Here is an 18,198-nt window from a genome sequence, read left to right as displayed (position 1 = left end):
TTTTTTCTCAGTGTTTTATTTCAATCTTATTTAATCTCCAAGTTATTAGTTGTTTATATACAATGATTATTTACCATTTACATATTTATCATTTTTTGTTTATGCTGCCTTCTTGCAGCCTAGATTTTTGTGTTTTCCACCTCCTCCCTGAATCATATCCTTTAAATATTAACTTCCTTAATGAAAGTTTATCTACTGTTGGTAAATTCCATTCTTGATGGTCTGAGAGTGTCTTTATTCAAAAATTAAGGCAAAATAAAAGTTTGGCTAATTATGAAATTCTAGGTTAATAGTTCATTTTTTTCAGCCCTTTGAAAATATTACACTAATGCCTTCAGGCTTCAGGATTAGTTTTCTATTACTGCCATAACAAATTAGCACAACTTTAGGGACTTAAAAGAGCACAACTATACTGCTTCATAGTTCTATAGGTCAGAAGTCATGTGTAGGACTCACTGGGCTAAAATCAAAGTGTTAGCAGGCTTCACTCCTTTCTGGAAGCTTTTGAGTCCATTTCCTTGTTCACTCCAGGTATTGGCAGAATTCAGTTCCATGCAGTTAAAGGATTAAGATCTCAGTTTCCTTGCTGGTTGTCAGTTAAAGGCCACCCTTAGCCCCTAGAAGCTTCTCACTGGTCTTTGCACATAGTCCCCTACATCTCAGAACAAGCACAGGGCATCAAACTCTTCTCATGCTGCCATCCCTTAGGTGATTAGATTAGGCCCACCTGGATAATCCTGGTAACTCTTCCCATCTGAAGGGTAACTTTAATCATATCTGCAAAATGACTTTTGCCATGTAAGGTAATATATTCACAGATTCAGAAGGTTAAGGTGTGGACATGTTTGCAAGGGCAGAGGGGGAGGACATTATACTGCCTACAACAAGAAATATGTTGTCAGTCTAATTGTCATTCCTTTGTAGGTGACTTGAATGACTGTTCTCTCTGCCTGCTTTTAAGTTCACCTCTTTGGTGGCCTACAGTTTCAATGTTTCTTGGTATGAATTTGTTTGTTTGTTTTTTTCTTATCCTTGTGAACACTGCCTGTCCTCCATCATGTTTTGAAATCTCTGTTAAACATAAGCTAGATATTTCAGATCAGTCCTCTCACCCTTGGCTTTGTATCACAGCCTCATGCACAGACCTGTGAACACATCAGCCCTCATGTCCAAGCTCCATTCCTGAAAACAGTCACCCCATGACCATTCCTGATGTAGGCTGTGGAACAGTCCAACCTTGGAAGGAACTACCTGAGGAAGAGGCCCAATCAGGCCCTAGGAAGACTTGGAACTATTTAGCCAGGAAATTAGAATTTCCAGGTACCTAGTAGGTGGCTTAGAAGTGAGGTGTGCAGGTCCCAAATGGACACATTCTCTTGACCCCATGCATTCCTCACCTTGTGGAGATAGGCATGGCCAGATGGAGGTCAGAGTGAAATCCTCTGACCTGGAAGTCCATGGTGGGATGCCTCTTGCCCCAAATTCAAGGGCAGTACCATATGAGAAGATAGATATGCTTCTTTCAAGATGAAGAATGCTGGTTAAAGTAAGATGAGGAAGAAGAAGTATTCTAGATAAGAGGTTGAGGATAGGAGGGTCAAGAAAGTCTGGAAGTGTAGAGAAATATTGATCTCAGAATAGGAAAGAGACACCTGCTGAGATTAGCTGGCTACTACATGGCAGAAATCTGAAGTCAAGTATGAGCGCAGTCAGTAGATTCAGGCTTTTTAAGAACTCTGCACAAGATACTCTTCCAGCTCTGCTCCCAGTGTGCTCTATCCTTAATTTACCTAACTTAAAAATTCTTCAGGTCTCAACTTGAGTTTCATTTTCTTTTAGAAGGACTTCCTCCCAACCCCACATTCATGTATCCCTCTCCTCAAATTTTTCCAAAGAATTTGTAATTCCTCTTTGTTATACCAAGTCACACTTGTTAAGCTGTCCATAGATGCCTTTCTGATTATTTAGGTTGGAAGCTTTAGGAAGACATTTGTCTTGTCCAGCATCATATTCCCAGCACCCAGAAAGTGACTGAAACACATCTAGTGACCAAGATATATTGGATGAATTAATAATTTTGCCTCATGGTGCTTGAGTGGCATTGGTTGAAAAAGCTCAATCCAAAAAGGGGATTGCTAGAATATCAGCCTTCTGGTATCCTTCCACTCCAAATAATTTCATTTTACACATAATTTTCAGAGCCAGTTACTTTGAAAAAGGTGTTTATTTTGATATCCAAAGCACTTTGTAAGATTTTCTGGAAAATCTGAAATCATCTTGCTGTCTTAATATGTTACACTATTATCATTTTACAAAACAAAAGGATTTGGATTATATACTGGAAAATGTCTTCATTACATATAAAGCATATTTGCTGTTACCTATGGTAAAGAAGATGAAAAGACAACTTGAAGGAGAGGGCATAGTCCTGAAAGTGTTTTAGTTGGTATCTATCCACCCCAAGCCCAAGAGACAGAGACAAAGATGAAGGCACTAAGATGCTGGTTTGTAGCTGATCCTTCAGCTACATAAAGACAGTCCATAAAGACAACCTATTTGACATATTCAAACCATTCTTTGAGTCACCGATGGTTATTATTTGATTAGTTCCTCCAAAGCAAGGTCATGTTTGTTGTTAAAATAATGTAGAGGTTAATCAACAGGGCTGCCACTTGAGAATATCCTGTAAGACTGCTGTGGAGAGTGCATCATTTGTCCTGAGTAACCCTGTACATGATCCTGGATGCAAGTCCACAAATACTGGGGCACAGCCTGTGTGTTACTAAAAATGACAAAGGTTTCAGGGCTGGAAACATTGTCAACCACACTGTCATGGCTATCTATGGCTCCAGGATGCAATGGTGGGGGGACAATATTTAACTGATTACCCTGGCAGAAGGAGCCTGTGAGTACTTCAGCTTCAAACACACAGATCAGCTTATCTGTGGCAGATGTTTTCTTGATCCTGCGTGCTATGTTTTTGAGGTTCTTGGTGAAGTATATTCCAGCTCCATATTTTTGGTCTGATAAGAGAAAAAATATTTAAAGATTATTATGATCTGACAAACTGTATTGCCTATTTGGGTACTAATATGTATTCACTCCCTAGTCCTCCAAATACTCACCAGTTCCTCATCTCAAGTCCCTGTGTCTGAAGCAAAGACACCCAAAGTTGTTCAGTGGTGGCAAATTATCACTAATAGGGCTTCCCCGCTGGCTCAGTGGTAAAGAATCCTCCTGCCAATGCAGGAGACATGGGTTTGATCCCTGATCAGGGAAGATCCCTACATGCCACAGAGCAACTAAGCCTGTGTGTCACAACTATTGAGCCTGTGCTCTGGAGCTGGGAGCTGCAAATACTGAAGCCCACACGCCCTAGAGCCCGTGCTCCTGAGAAGCCACCACGATGAGAATCCTGCGCACTGCAATTAGAGAGTAGCCCCTGCTTGCTGCAACTAGAGAAAAGCCTGTGCAGCAACAAAGACCTAGGGCAGTTTTCTTGGTATCCCTGAAATCATGCCATGAAATCATTCACCTGCCCTACTAGCTCTGGCCCTTGAAACACACCCACAGTGAGGAACAGAAACGTCTCTAGATCTGCAGCTTGAAGTCACTTTACTGTGTATGAGCAAGTGTCCTAGAGCTTGGGTATGATGCCAGGGCCTAAAACCCTGCCTGTCTGTTAGAGATGATGGGTGAATATTAGAGAAAGAAAAGGAGTCAGGTTTACTGGGCCTCAGGCACAGTCAAAGTCTGACCCCATCACATCCCAACCCCACAGCTTGACTTCAGACCAAGCCCTAAGGCAGTTACTGAATGAACTGGTGCTGCAGCTGAAGCTCCAATACTTTGGCTATCGGGTACGAAGAGCCAACTCATTGGAAAAGACTCTGATGCTGGGAAAGACTAAAGGCAAAAGGAGAAAGGGGCAGCAGAGGATGAGATGGTTAGATAGCATCACTGACTCAGTGGACATGAGTTTGAGCAAACCCTGGAGATAGTGGAGGACAGAGAAGCCTGGCATGCTGCAGTCCATGGGGTTGCAAAGTCAGACATGACTGAACAACAACAAGGGTTTATCTAGCAGAGGACACTTCTTTCAGGCACCTGCAGTTAAGCATTCTCACCAGATGCATTAGCACAAGTCACATTATGAGTAGTATCTCCCCACTGAATCTACCGTCTGATTTGCCTCAAAGTAGTGGCTGTTAAGCTAAAGGCTGGGGAGACGAACAGAGCACAGAGGCCAGTAGGTAAAAGACTGGAATCTTGAGGCTTAAAGACTAGATGGAAACAGGATCTTTGGCTGGGTTAAAAAGACACAAACTTGGCCAGAAACAAACAGGCTTCATGCTGCTTAGTTTTTAAAGGCTGAAAAAAAAAGGCTGTATGGCTGAAAAAAAAACCCTACAAGTCCAGCTATCAGAAGCCTGGGAGCATTCTAGACCCCTGGGGCAAGCCATTGGACCCCTGGTAAGCAGTGCACCTAGAAGTGACCAAAGGCAGCAATACAAAATGGAGATTTCCCCAGAGTGCAAACAAGGGTCTTACTTCACTCCCCGAAAAGAGTTCTTACTATTCCAGTTCAGCAGCATGTGGTTAGTGGTACAGACCAGTGACTTGTGTGTTTTCCTTCTCCCCTTTCGAAATGGGGAGTTTTTATTGCAATTTTCCTGCTCACTCTCACATCATTATACAATGAGTGTATTAGGACAATTGCTTTGCCTCTAAGCTTTAAGAGAAGACTGCCTGAACTTGAGACTGATGATGAGACAAGATGAGTGTCTAGGACTGTCTTCCTTGGGAAAATGGTGTGTGTCTTAGCTGTTTGGAGAAGAAATATATACAGATATTGGGTAGGCAATTAGCAGTACCTGTCACAGAACTGAAAAGAAGGCACTTGCTGGGTTTGAAAAATAGGAGGATCTTGATGTTTTTAGAATAGTTTAAATTAAAATAGAAGGGGCAGTGGTGGAGTGCAGAAGAGCCAGTTACAATGGGTTTAGAAGCAAATGGGAGTTGTGAATTTTTAAGAATTTGCCAATGAAAGGACCATTCTGATTATCACTTTCCTGGTTATACTCAAAAACTTCTTGGTGAGGATTCATTTATCAGTTTGTATTCCCAGGAAAAATTGTTCATATTCAATTTTTACCCTTATTGCTTATGGTATTGCTTATGTTTTCTCTGGGGCAGAGAAGATGATTCCCAGACCCTTTCTTTGCTTTCCAGAAATCAAGACTTGGAGTAGGCTCTACAACAAGGATCATGCTACATATTTGGAAGGTAAAGATCAAGAGCTACATCTTTAATGGACCAGGCAAAATCAAGCTGCATTGCCAGGTATCCTCTGTGATGGCTACAAAAACTTCTTATCTTCATCTGGAGAGATTTAAAATGGAAAATACAGAGGTAAAATATGCAATATTTTTTATAACTGAGACATAGAAGCTACTATACATAGAACTCCCATAACTGAGAAGGAACTTAAAATATTCATTTCACCTGCCAGATGATGCCTAATTCATTTGCTAGCAGCTACAGGAAATGAAAAGGATGGAAGAGAAAAGACCAACTTTATTAAATTCAGGAAAATGCTCTTTTAATTAAGGAGGAAGATGGCTTGGTAGTGTTAATAATAATTTTTTGTCAAGATAAGAAAAAATCTCCAGGGTACTCTCTGTAGAGGCCACAAACACAGAATGGGGAAAAACAGTGAACCTATAGTTCTTTTTTTTCCTTTTGAACTGTAGTTCTTACTGCAAACACTTTCATCAAAATAAAACCCACCAGCCACAAAATAAATAAAAGATAAATTTTAAATATTACCCTTTCCAAATGACTTTACCACTAAATCCCAGGTGTAAATGACATCCTCACTGAAGCAAAAAATGCTATTAATGGTGAGTCACCTGATGATGTCTGCTCGCCAACTCCCACGTACAGTAACCCAACTATGAGGGGCTGACACCTACCGCAGGGCACGGAGTACACTCGGTGAAAGCCGACTCTGCATACCATTTTGCAGAACTGATGTGGGACTTGCTGAAACAACCTGTAGCTCACAGGTTTTCCAGGGGTTCTTCCTTCCATCATTTTCTTCCTTTCTTGGAAGGCAGCCATGAGAAGCACATTGTCTATCTTCTCTACCTACAGCCCAAGGAAATGAAAAACTGAAAAAGATGCTGGAGAAATGCTACTTAAATTGCCTGATACTCTACTTCAAAAAGAAAAGCATTTATGTGTTTATTACTTTGCATGTGATTTGCTTTTCATATAAAGTTGCAGAAGAGTCTCTCCTGACTCCAACTGTCTCCTATTTTGACTTCTATCTCTTCAAAATTCCCTATCCCTTCTTTAATAAAAATTAACTGAGCCATTGCTATGTGCCAGGAACTAGTAATGAAATAGACAAGTGCAGACACAGTCTTTGCTCTCCTAAAGCTTATAGTTTGAAAGTGAAGTCGTTCAGTCGAGTCCGACTCTTTGTGACCCCATGGACTGTAGCCCACCAGGCTCCTCCGTTCTTGGGATTCTCCAGGCAAGAATACTGGAGTGGGTTGCCATTTCCTTCTCCAGGGGATCTTCCCGACCCAGGTATCGAACCCGGGTCTCCCGCATTGCAGGCAGACGCTTTAACCTCTGAGCAGCTTATAGTTTAGTGAGAGATAAAAATAGGTAAACAATTACAATACAGTGTGATAAATGCTACTTTTATCATATATATTTTATGTGATATATATATATATACATATATATTTTATGTAATAAAACATTTTGTTTCAAGATAGGCAGATAGCTTTTTTCTGAGTCTTGACCTATGCTTCTATACATCCTAACATTACTTCTACCACTTGATTCCAACAATACCTCTCATCCCTACCCATCCCTGCCCTCCTTTCAAACGAACTCCTAGGATTGCAGGACAATGAGCAACTAGCTTAGTCATCAGTGGGTAAGTTTTTCTTCTGGCTGTGGAACCAAATGATAGCAAGATGAGTCAAATTCTCCCCTTAATTAAGTATACCTTTATAACTCGCAAACCACAGTCTTCAAACTGTTTTTTTTGATCCTGAATTTCTGGAGCTGAAAGCTTTAGCCATTTCAGAAATGTATTTTCCTTCATTTGATTCTGGTTCTCTGGTTGCTGATCAGTGTGCTGCCCTAAAAATAAGTAACATAAAACTTTGTCTCAGTGATCTATGAGAGGAAAAGGTTTGTAAAGAGATTAAATGAGGGAATTTCCTGGTGGTTCAGTGGTTAGGACTCAGTGTATCCACTGCCAGGGCCTGGGTTCAATTTTTGGTTGAGAAACTAAGATCCCAAAAGCGGTACAGCCCAGTCAAATAAATAAATAAGCAGAAATTACATGAAATAAATTATAAAAATTTGGAGGAGAAGATTAGCAGTTTAATTTGTATGCCTCATGTGTTTATGGCATGCAATGACAGCTATAATCCCATGAGAAATCATAGGATAAAATGGGGGGTGGGTAATAAATTTGTCCTCAGATTGATTTAGATTATGAAGTTGAGGGGATAAGAGGAAAAAGAGCATTAATATATATTTTCCCTATCAATGCTGTAATGATGATGTATAGTTGTTTTGCTAATAGGAAATGTTTGTATTTCTAGCCAGGAGGCCAATCAACAAAAAGAGACAAACATAAGAAAATATTAAGGAGTGATGGAAAACAATAAGACATTTATGTTACACTTCAAAGTTTTCAAAACAGTTTCATATCTCTACCTCATTTGAGTATTACAACACCACCACTGAAATAATTAACACAGTTTTACAAACAGGAAAATAGAAACTCAGATTAGTTAAGTGACTTGCTCAATAACACAAAGCTAGTAAGTACAGATCTAAGGTTATAAACCTGGCTTTCTCCAATGCTTTCTGTAAGGGGCAAGGCAGAATATTTAGTACATATGTTATTCATATGCCACCCAGCCAAGGAGAACAAAATTTGGAGATTGAGTTTATGGTATAATGTCTTTCCTACCTTCCTTCCTTTTCCCTCTTTTTCTTCCTTCTTTCCTCCTTTAATTTCTTTCCTTCATTCCAATTTTACATTTAAGGGACAACCTTTTATCTCCCAAAGGAGCTCCTTATTGGACTAAATATCTATACATGGGTGAACAAATGAAAACCCGCCAAAAGGCTTCTTTTCTTTCAGTTTACTTTCTGTTTAAGACTGAATATACTAAAATGACCTAATCCCCAGCACATTATGTAACTGAGTAGGCTCAATTTAACCACAAAAAACAGGTGATAAATTCAGAGAAACTCATGGAGAGGGCCAAGTTGTAACTCTGGAAAGCAAGAAAGCAGGAGGGACATAACTTCATAGCAGAGAACTCCCATGCCAGGACATTTCAAAGAAAGAGTCTGTAAGTTAAATGTGGAGAGTTGTACAGCAGAAACCAATACAACACTGTAAAGCAATTATTCTTAATGAAAAATGAAAAAAATAAGATCATAGCAATCATCGTACAACTCTGTATATATACTAAAATCCATTCAATTGTATACTTTGAATGAACTTCATGGCATATAAATTATGTATTAACAAAATTATTTAAAAATTGAGGTAACTTCCAAAATGAAATAAACTAACTGGCAAATGACAAAAAAAATCTGGAGAGTAATGACTCACATTTATAAAGTATAATATTGTTGCTATTGTTTAGCCACTAATTAGTGTCCGACTCTCTGCCACCCCATGGACTGCAGCACACCAGGCTTCCCAGTTCTTCACTATCTCCCTGAGTTTGCTCAAACTCATGTTCACTGAATCAGTGATGCCATCCAACCATCTCAGAGTTCAGCAAACATTTACTGAGTTCCTATTACATGCCCACTGGGCTGGGCACTGGAAACTCAAAGATCCACAAACTCCTGCTATCAGGAACACTCACCAGGAAAGATTAAAAGAGAACCATAAAAGAGGAGATGCCTAACTTCTATTATTTAAAACATACTGTTCATGTGGATAGCTGATGTCCCCTGTAGTAAGAACTCATTTCGAAATTGTCCATTTTATTAATGAAGATCTTAACCTGATTAGAAGGGGCTGAGGGCTTATGAACCTCTGAAACACTGCTGTGGAGTAATATGCTTAGTCACCAACTGCCAAAAAATGCCACCTTGCAGCACAGCAGGGGACTTACATGACTCAATTGCCAGTAGCTGGGAAAGTAGGCCGACTTTATGAATGAAGTTAATGTCACAAGCTTTATAGGAGATCAGTATTATTTTCAATCTTGTTCTCTTAAGAAGTATCAATGTCAGTTTAAAGACCCACATTCACTACATTTCAAAAGCTCGGTAGAAATCATAATATTGGGTCTCATTCTTGAATATTACTTTTGTCCATGTTTTTCGACACTGGGTTTTCTGTGGAACATGGACTCAACATTTATTGTGAACTCCCACTCACTTCAACTATATCTGCCTGAACTATTTTTACAAACACATGGTGAAAATAAGGTATTCTTTGAAATTATACATCTGAATTTTTGTACTAAATTCACTCTCCACATTACAACCAAAGATCTTTCTAAAATACAAGTTTGACCTTGTCTTTGCTTAAAATTATTTAAGGTTCTCCATGTATTTCAATAAAAACTTTGAATATTTTCATGTGATTTATAAAGTCTTGCATAACCTAGGCCTAGCGATGGTCTGATTTCTTGAAAGTTCCTTCTTTGTTTACTAACTCCTACCTAGTCTTCACTTCTCCATTTGCAACACCTCCCCTGAGAAGTTTCCCCCTTACGTCCCAAGTCTGGGTTAGGTGCCTCACCTAGTTTCCATAGCACTTTCACCTTCCTGTTTCATAACTAACCTGCTTACATTAGTCAAATAAATGAAAAAATTAGCCTCAGTCTCCCAAGGCAGTATTTTTAATGGTATAATTTCCTAGTGAGCTCTAGGACTAAGTTAAAGGATCTTTCGAGACCCAAATTCTCACAGTTATCCTGATGGATTTTGCCCCATTGAATGAGTGATGCTTGACTGGATCTCACAGTACCAATGAACAATTTACTCTGGTGAGAAGGTCAAAGTAAGTAATTTTAGGGCTCTTAACTCTGCCAGCAATAAATAACTCCAATAAAACTCAAAGAAATGAATTAAATAAGTGGAATGTGTTTGTATCTGAATGTTCCATCTGCAGAATTAGGGGTGTACTTTTTTTCCTAGAGCCTGGGCTTGGGATACCCTGGGTTTTGCATGTAGCTGCCTCTTAGGCAATCCATGTCATCATCAGTAAATCCAATTGTGTGTGTGTGTGTGTGTGTTTTCATTTACTAATAATTAACTTTGCTGGTAGAGTCAAAAAATGGTTATAAAAGTTTATGGCCTAACACAGACCCAGCATAGTTTGCTCTCTCTCCTCTTCCATTCTTTCTCTCACCCACTCACACATATGAATGCTCACACTCAAAAGCTTGAAGAGCTGATTTTTCTAATCTAATAGAAAGTTACTCACCTGACAAGCTCCAAAGGACTCGCTCCTTTGTTCTTGCCATTTTCTCTTGAGCTTCACATAGCATCTGTTCAATTTTCATAACTGCCTCAATGAGGTTAGCTTGAGCTCCTCTAATCTCTAAATGTGCCTTCCCCAGGCTGACAATCTCTAAGATAGAGATGCATAAGGTTTCCTGAAGCTGGAACAAATTATCGTGTTCCTTTTTTCCGAGGCAGAGGATGTGCTTGTCCTCAATGATGTGGCAGTCCTTGGGGCTCAGTAGCCTCTGGATCCACGCTTGGGCCTCATCTATCTTTTCCCAGTAGGATCCCATCAAACTGATGACAGGAAATCTGTTTTCTTTCTTCTCTCTGGTCTCCTGGGGGACTGAAAACACTATCATAAGAAACCACAGAAGGCGGGTGGGTTTTAAACCACCATAGCCAGTGTTTGTCCCAAGCATCCTTAGCAGTAGCAGCTTCAAATAAGTACCTGTCTCTGAGAGCTGTGTTGGATACAAAGAAAATCTAAAAGCATAGTTTATAGTCTCCTTGGGAACACAGAGTTTATCATGTCTTGCCCCTGCTGTGTTGCATTGGTCAATTTACAGATGAGTTCATCTTGTAATCTCATCCTGGATGTTAACCAACAATTATTTCTTACTGGATAGGATTTTCCATAAACTCTTATTACCACCAGGTTTAAAATCAGACATCTCTGAAAACCATAGAACTTAGAATGAAAATTGTTTTTTAAAAAATGACATGTATTTCTGATTATAAAAAATATACATGTTTACTATTGAAAAATTGGAAATTATCAGAGTATAATAAAAGAAAGAAATACCCATAATTTCATAACCTGAGATTCTTTTTTATATCTTATCATTTTATGACAGGACATTTTGCAACTCCATAACCAGCATTTGGAGCTTTATAGCTACTGCTACTGAACACAGCATATATTGCAGCAGAAAAGGAAATGGAACTTGTTTCTGACATACCCACTGTACTTCTCTCCACAATCTGCCTCCACAAAGAGAAAAGATTTATACAAAGAAGAATCTCTGATAGACTAGAGTGACTCTGAATCCAAATTGAAAAAAATGAGGAGGCCAATGTACTAGCTAAGAGGGAATTGCTAGATGAGGCAGTATCTAGAATATATGAAGAATTCCCTCAAATTATTAAGAAAAACAAGCAAACCAGCAGCCAGTTGGGCAAAAGATTTCATAGAAAAGGAAATATAAATGGCCCATATATGTGTGAAAATATGCCCATCTTCTTTGATAATAAGGGAAATGAAAAATAACCAGATAGGCAAAAATATACGTCTGACAATATCAAGAGTTTGGAAGAACACATAGAGCAACTGGAATTCCTATATATTCATGACAGATGTAAAACTGGGACAACCACTCCTATAAGTATATTATTTAAAGAAACTTTTGCACTTGTTTATCAGAAGATGTACACGAGGAGTTCACAAAAACTAGAAACTACCCAGATGTCCTTCAACAATGGAATATCATAGCAATGAAAAGGAGTTTTTAGCTACATGGATGAATCTTGGAGACATATTTTGAGGGGGAAAAAGTAAGTTGAATACTTACTATTTCCAGGCATTATTCTAAGTACTTTATATGTATTCTGTTTTCAATTCTCACAGTCCTATGAGATGGGTAGGTACTATTAGTAGTTTCCATATTACAAATGAGGAAATTGATTCAGAAATATTATTAAGTAACATGCCCATAGTTATAGGAGTAAGTGGTGTCCAGGAAGCTTGTAGATGTGGGCAACCTGACTACAGTGCTCAAAATCTTGCTTCCCAGTGAGTGATCTCAGGATCTCATTAGTGGTCATTAGCATCTTTTCTGCTCGGATAGTAACTGGGTGGTATCAGGAGCTATGAAAAAGTACCAGGACATACCTAGAAGTAGAAGGGGGAGAATGGCCTCCCTCTGGTAACAATAAAAGCCAAAGTTTTATACAACTGTAAGAAATGACAAGAGATTCTTAAACTGATGACATACTTTTTTAGACAAAGGATTAATCTCAAAAATATACAAGCAACTCCTGCAGCTCAATTCCAGAAAAATAAATGACCCAAATCAAAAAATGGGCCAAAGATCTAAACAGACATTTCTCCAAAGAAGACATACAGATGGCTAACAAACACATGAAAAGATGCTCAACATCACTCATTATCGGAGAAATGCAAATCAAAACCTCAGTGAGGTACCATTACACGCCAGTCAGGATGGCTGCTATCCAAAAGTCTACAAGCAATAAATGCTGGAGAGGGTGTGGAGAAAGGGGAACCCTCTTACACTGTTGGTGGGAATGCAAACTAATACAGCCACTATGGAGAACAGTGTGGAGATTCCTTAAAAAACTGGAAATAGAACTGCCATATGACCCAGCAATCCCACTCCTGGGCATACACACCGAGGAAACCAGATCTGAAAGAGACACGTGTACCCCAATGTTCATCGCAGCACTGTTTATAATAGCCAGGACATGGAGGCAACCTAGATGCCCATCAGCAGATGAATGGATAAGGAAGCTGTGGTACATATACACAATGGAATATTACTCAGCCATTAAAAAGAATACATTTGAATCAGTTCTAACGAGATGGATAAAACTGGAGCCCATTCTACAGAGTGAAGTAAGCCAGAAAGATAAACACCAATACAGTATACTAATGCATATATATGGAATTTAGAAAGATGGTAACAATAACCCTATATGCAAGACAGAAAAAGAGACACAGATGTATAGAACAGACTTTTGGACTCTATGGGAGAAAGCGAGGGTGGGATGATCTGAGAGAACAGCATCAAAACATGTATATTATCAAGTGTGAAACAGATCACCAGCCCAGGTTGGATGCATGAGACAAGTGCTTGGGGCTGGTGCACTGGGATGACCCAGAGGGATGGGATGGGGAGGGAGGTGGGAGGGGGGTTCGGGATGGGGAACACATGTAAATCCATGGCTGATTCATGTCAATGTAAGGCAAAAACCACTACAATATTGTAAAGTAATTAGCCTCCAACTAATAAAAATAAATGGAAAAAAAAATAAAAATAAATTGAAAGTAGAAAAAAAAAAACCCTTATTCTATTTGGGAGCTTATATTACTTTTTAGGAGAAAATTTAAAAAACACATGGTGATATTTCATTTATCCATCATTATCAGGACAGAAGAGTTGCTCTTCCAGGTAACTAAATTGTTCAAAACACTAATAGAGTCTCTTTTAGGACCAAAACATATTTCATTTTATTTGTTAGTTAAATATTTATAATGGAAACATGCTTCTCTGCCTTCCTAAATAGTCCAACTTTTCCTTAATTATCTGAGATCATCATCATCATTAATGTCAGTTATTAACCTGTGCTATAATTTCTTTACAGATATCCTCAAGAATTACTGAAGTAAATGGCAATGCCTGGCCCCATTTTTCAGATTCATGATATAGGGACATTTGTTCCTCTTCCATATTATTGTCTCCTAAAACTCCTACTATCTAGCTTCCCTAGAGTCACCGTGGTTTGCCAAACATGCACAGCATTTGTTTGCTTCTGTGAGTTTTCTTCAGTTTGGGTGCCCTAACCCCAGCAACCCAACTCTGGCCATTGAAAAATCTTGCCAGGGTTGGGAAGGGAGGCTAAATAAAAAGGGAGGGGATATATATAAAATTATGACTGATTCACATTGACATATAGCAGAAACCACCACAACACTGTAAAGCAATTATCCTCCAATAAAATAAAGTATAATAACAATAAAAAATATTCTGTAAGAAAAAGAGAAAAATTTTGCCATCGTCAAAGAGCAACTTAGAACCGTCTTGTCCATGAATTCATTCTTGCACCCTTCCAGCTACAGGGCATCCCTCCCTCTTCTAGGTCACCTGAGGAGTTTGTCCATTCTCTCATTCATTATTTATCCCCTGGCCTTTGTTTAATGCTGCATAATTTATAGAACATTTTTACATATATAATCTCCAGTTATCCTCACCACACTGTCATTCTCATCATTATACAGATAGATAAATGGGCTCATAAAAGGTGCAGTCACAGGCCAGAGCTCTTAAAGTTCCCTTTTCTTCATTTCCAACACTACTGGACACTGAACATCCATAAGTTAACTCCTATATTAAAGGGAATAAGCAAATCGTCTTGATCCAAATGGAAAATGTCCTAAAAGTTTCTATTGCTGGTTGAATGTCTGGGGTTCTTAACATCTATAGAATTTTTTTTTTTTTTTTTATTAGTTGGAGGCTAATTACTTCACAACATTTCAGTGGGTTTTGTCATACATTGATATGAATCAGCCATAGATTTACACGTATTCCCCATCCCGATCCCCCCTCCCACCTCCCTCTCTACCCGATTCCTCTGGGTCTTCCCAGTGCACCAGGCCAGAGCACTTGTCTCATGCATCCCACCTGGGCTAGTGATCTGTTTCACCATAGATAATATACATGCTGTTCTTTCAAAACATCCCACCCTCACCTTCTCCCACAGAGTTCAAAAGTCTGTTCTATACATCTGTGTCTCTTTTTCTGTTTTGCATATAGGGTTATCGTTACCATCTTTCTAAATTCCATATATATGTGTTAGTATGCTGTAATGTTCTTTATCTTTCTGGCTTACTTCACTCTGTATAAGGGGCTCCAGTTTCATCCATCTCATACATCTATAGAATGTTGTGGAGTACAAGTTTATTTCAGGAGACTTCCCTGGCAGTCCAGTTATGAAGACTCTGTGCTTCCACTGCAGGGGGTACAGGTTTGATCCCTGGTCAGGGAAATAAGATTCCACATGTTGCCCAGCACAGCACCCCCAAAACAAGTGTGTATATATATATATATATATATACTTTTTTAAAAAAGACTATTTCAGAACTACATATCTAAATTGTCATGACACAATTCCATCTCAGTCTACTCAAACTCCTCTAAAGGAATGAAGTTATAAGACAAAGTTAATTCTTCTCCAACAACAACCAGCACTGGTTTAATCCAGTGATTCCCAAATCTGGTTCAGCAACCAAACTGACCAGGAAGCATTGAAAAATATACATGCTTGGCCCAGACCCCGAGTTCCTGAATTAGAATCTGTAGAGTTGGGCCATACATATTTTTATTTGTTTTTTAAAGTTTCCATCATGATCCCACTGATTACTCATGGTGACTAGCATTGGGTTAATCTACTTATTATTATCTGGTATTACTAACGAGTAACCCCATTTAGACATCACTCCATTCAAAACAGAAAGACTGACTGGTTTAGTAAGCTCATGAAAAAAATATAGCCCAGATTTTTGTGAATGAACTACCCACACTGTGAATTACCTACTGTGACTGTAACTTAGCCTCTCTCTGTTCATATCATGAAACTAGGATGAGCAAAAATAGAATCATGGCCAGGTATAGAGCACACAGGTATCCAGGCAGGAGTGCAATGAAACATAAGTAGCTTATGTATTCATCTTCTCCCCTCCATTAGTTCAGATGATCAAGAATAGAATGAGCCTACAGTGGGAGACTATATTTCTAGACCCATGAGTTTCTTACTTACCACCAGGGTAATTGTTGGGACCCTGCAGCTTGAACTTATTCTTTTCCATTTCAGCGCTGAAAGCCTGCAAGAAGCAAAACAGAGCGGAGAGTCCTAAGTGGGGCTTTAGCTACTGTCATCAAAACCCCCCTCTTTACTTGCACTCACCATGCCTGGCCTCACCCACTCTGTTATCCCCTATTCCCACTGTCACAAATCTAAAGCAACCTTTCAAAAGTCCTCGGGAACAGCCAATGCAGGGCTACAATCTATTAGAACATAGAGGGGAAACAAGTATAGGAAAAATGGAAAGGAAAAACTCTTAAAATCTGGCATAAAAAAGAATGTACATCCCAAAGCAAAATATAATCATTCATAGGTAATAATGCCTTGCTACTATGGGGTTGCAGAGTCAGACATAACTGAGCACACACACTCAACATGACAATCACAAATTATATATTAGGCACTGAACTAAAGGTGTAGCTATATCACTGAAGAAGACAAATAGTGGCAGATGTTCTTGTAATCAATAAAACAAACTCATTTTTAAAACTTATATGCACACCATGCCGTAGACTGAATGATCAGTTCTTGTAAAGTGCTTAAAATTATACCCAGGTTATTGTAAATACTCAATACGTTGAATTGTAAATATTCAATAAATATTGAAAATATAAATATTCAATATGTTAGCTATTGTTTTAATTATTATTATGACAGTATGCACACAGACATTTATGTATATTGCCATGTAGATCCTTTGTCATAGTATCCATTTGAAAAAACTCATCTCTCCTAGGGTTTGGAACCACCACACACAGGGTCTTCTTTGTTTAAAGTTGATGCAATTGGCAGTAATTCTTCATTGAAAAAGATGGTAGATAATGAGGTAAAGTCTAGAATCTTCATTTCATCTGAACTTTAATAATGAAGTTTCTTAACCTGTAGCAGTTTTTCTTCAAAAATTATATTTGCAATTGCTATTTCCAGAGCAAAAAAGCCCTCATATTTATTTAGTACCTGGAGTGGTCATAACAGGGAGGAGCTTCCCTGCCCTCCAAAATAAACAAGATAATATTATCTGCTGATAAATGGACTAATAATAGCTGTCAAACACAAAATGGATAAAAATCGGCTCTTTTCCAAACTCACTTAAAGTCAGTATGCATTCCTGGGTTAGAAATCAATGAGGCAAGCCTTTTGAATTGAAAATGAAAGAAAACTGTAACTTAATCAGGAGCAAAAATTTAGAGGTATGGATAACAAGCAGTTTGGAAATGCAGATCCAAGTGGCAAGAACTTGGCAGTTTTCCCAGTTCTGTCCACAAAAGACCAACAACTCGTGAAGAATGTGAGGAGTGTTCCTAGTAAGGAGTTTCTTATTCGGAGACGTAATATCTGGCACAAGGTAGACATGCAACACATATTTGTTAAATAACCAAATGAATGACTATCCATTGCCTTTTGTAGATACTCAGCACCACCCAGGAGCCTTATCATCATGAAATACTAATGAACACAGTATATAGGTCAGCTGGGGAGTTATTTGCTCATTATTATTCATGAATTGGAAATTCATCAGTATGTGAATATAAGTATCACTTTAACATAAGTTCAGTATACGCTGATCTTCCTCAGTCAGGTCAACTCTAGATGTCTGACAAATCCATTCTCTGGATTGTAGGGACCTTGCCAAAGTAATGTCCCCCGTGAAGAAGTGTGCAAACCACCCTCTGTTCTTTCTGAACATAAACTCCTTGTTGAAAGACTTATTTAGGAGGAAAAGATGTGCTTAGCAAAAGACTAGAGGAGTATACATATGTGCATGCACATGTCATACTTCCACATGGATATAATGTAGTAAGTAAGTGTTAGTCCCTCAGTCGTGTCCAACTCTTTGTGACCCCACGGACTATATAGCCCACCAGGCTCCTCTGTCCATGGGATTTCCCAGGCCAGAATACTAGAGTGGTTGCCATTCCCTTCTCCAGGTGATCTTCCCAACCCAGGGATTGAACACGAGTCTCCTGCATTGCAGGCAGATTCTTTACCATGCGAGCCACTAGGGAAGCCCTAAAATGTAGTGTTAACACTGAAAAAAAGCCTGAAGGAATGGTCAGTGTTCAGGGTACGATATAAATTACC

At 38.9% G+C, this 18,198-nt stretch overlaps 1 protein-coding gene across 2 annotated transcripts in view; it reads right to left on the bottom strand.

The window, feature by feature from the left end:
• Positions 1–2,205: 2,205 nt before the first annotated feature.
• The window catches only part of PARP9 (poly(ADP-ribose) polymerase family member 9), a 30,314-nt gene continuing 14,321 nt past the window's right edge, over positions 2,206–18,198 (bottom strand). For both annotated transcript variants that reach the window (XM_061167015.1, XM_061167016.1), the window contains exons 7-11: positions 16,072–16,135; positions 10,499–10,864; positions 7,028–7,164; positions 5,976–6,150; positions 2,206–3,023 (exon numbers count right to left, since the gene is read on the bottom strand). In XM_061167015.1, coding sequence (XP_061022998.1) covers positions 2,653–3,023; positions 5,976–6,150; positions 7,028–7,164; positions 10,499–10,864; positions 16,072–16,135 — 1,113 coding nt within the window. In that variant the 3' untranslated portion in view covers positions 2,206–2,652. The remainder of the gene's footprint in view (positions 3,024–5,975; positions 6,151–7,027; positions 7,165–10,498; positions 10,865–16,071; positions 16,136–18,198) is intronic.

Source organism: Dama dama, chromosome 19, assembly GCF_033118175.1.
Source record: "Dama dama isolate Ldn47 chromosome 19, ASM3311817v1, whole genome shotgun sequence".
NCBI classification, from domain to species: domain Eukaryota; kingdom Metazoa; phylum Chordata; class Mammalia; order Artiodactyla; family Cervidae; genus Dama; species Dama dama.
Note: the sequence above shows the minus strand (reverse complement) of the source record. Positions and strands in the feature narration are given on the sequence as shown.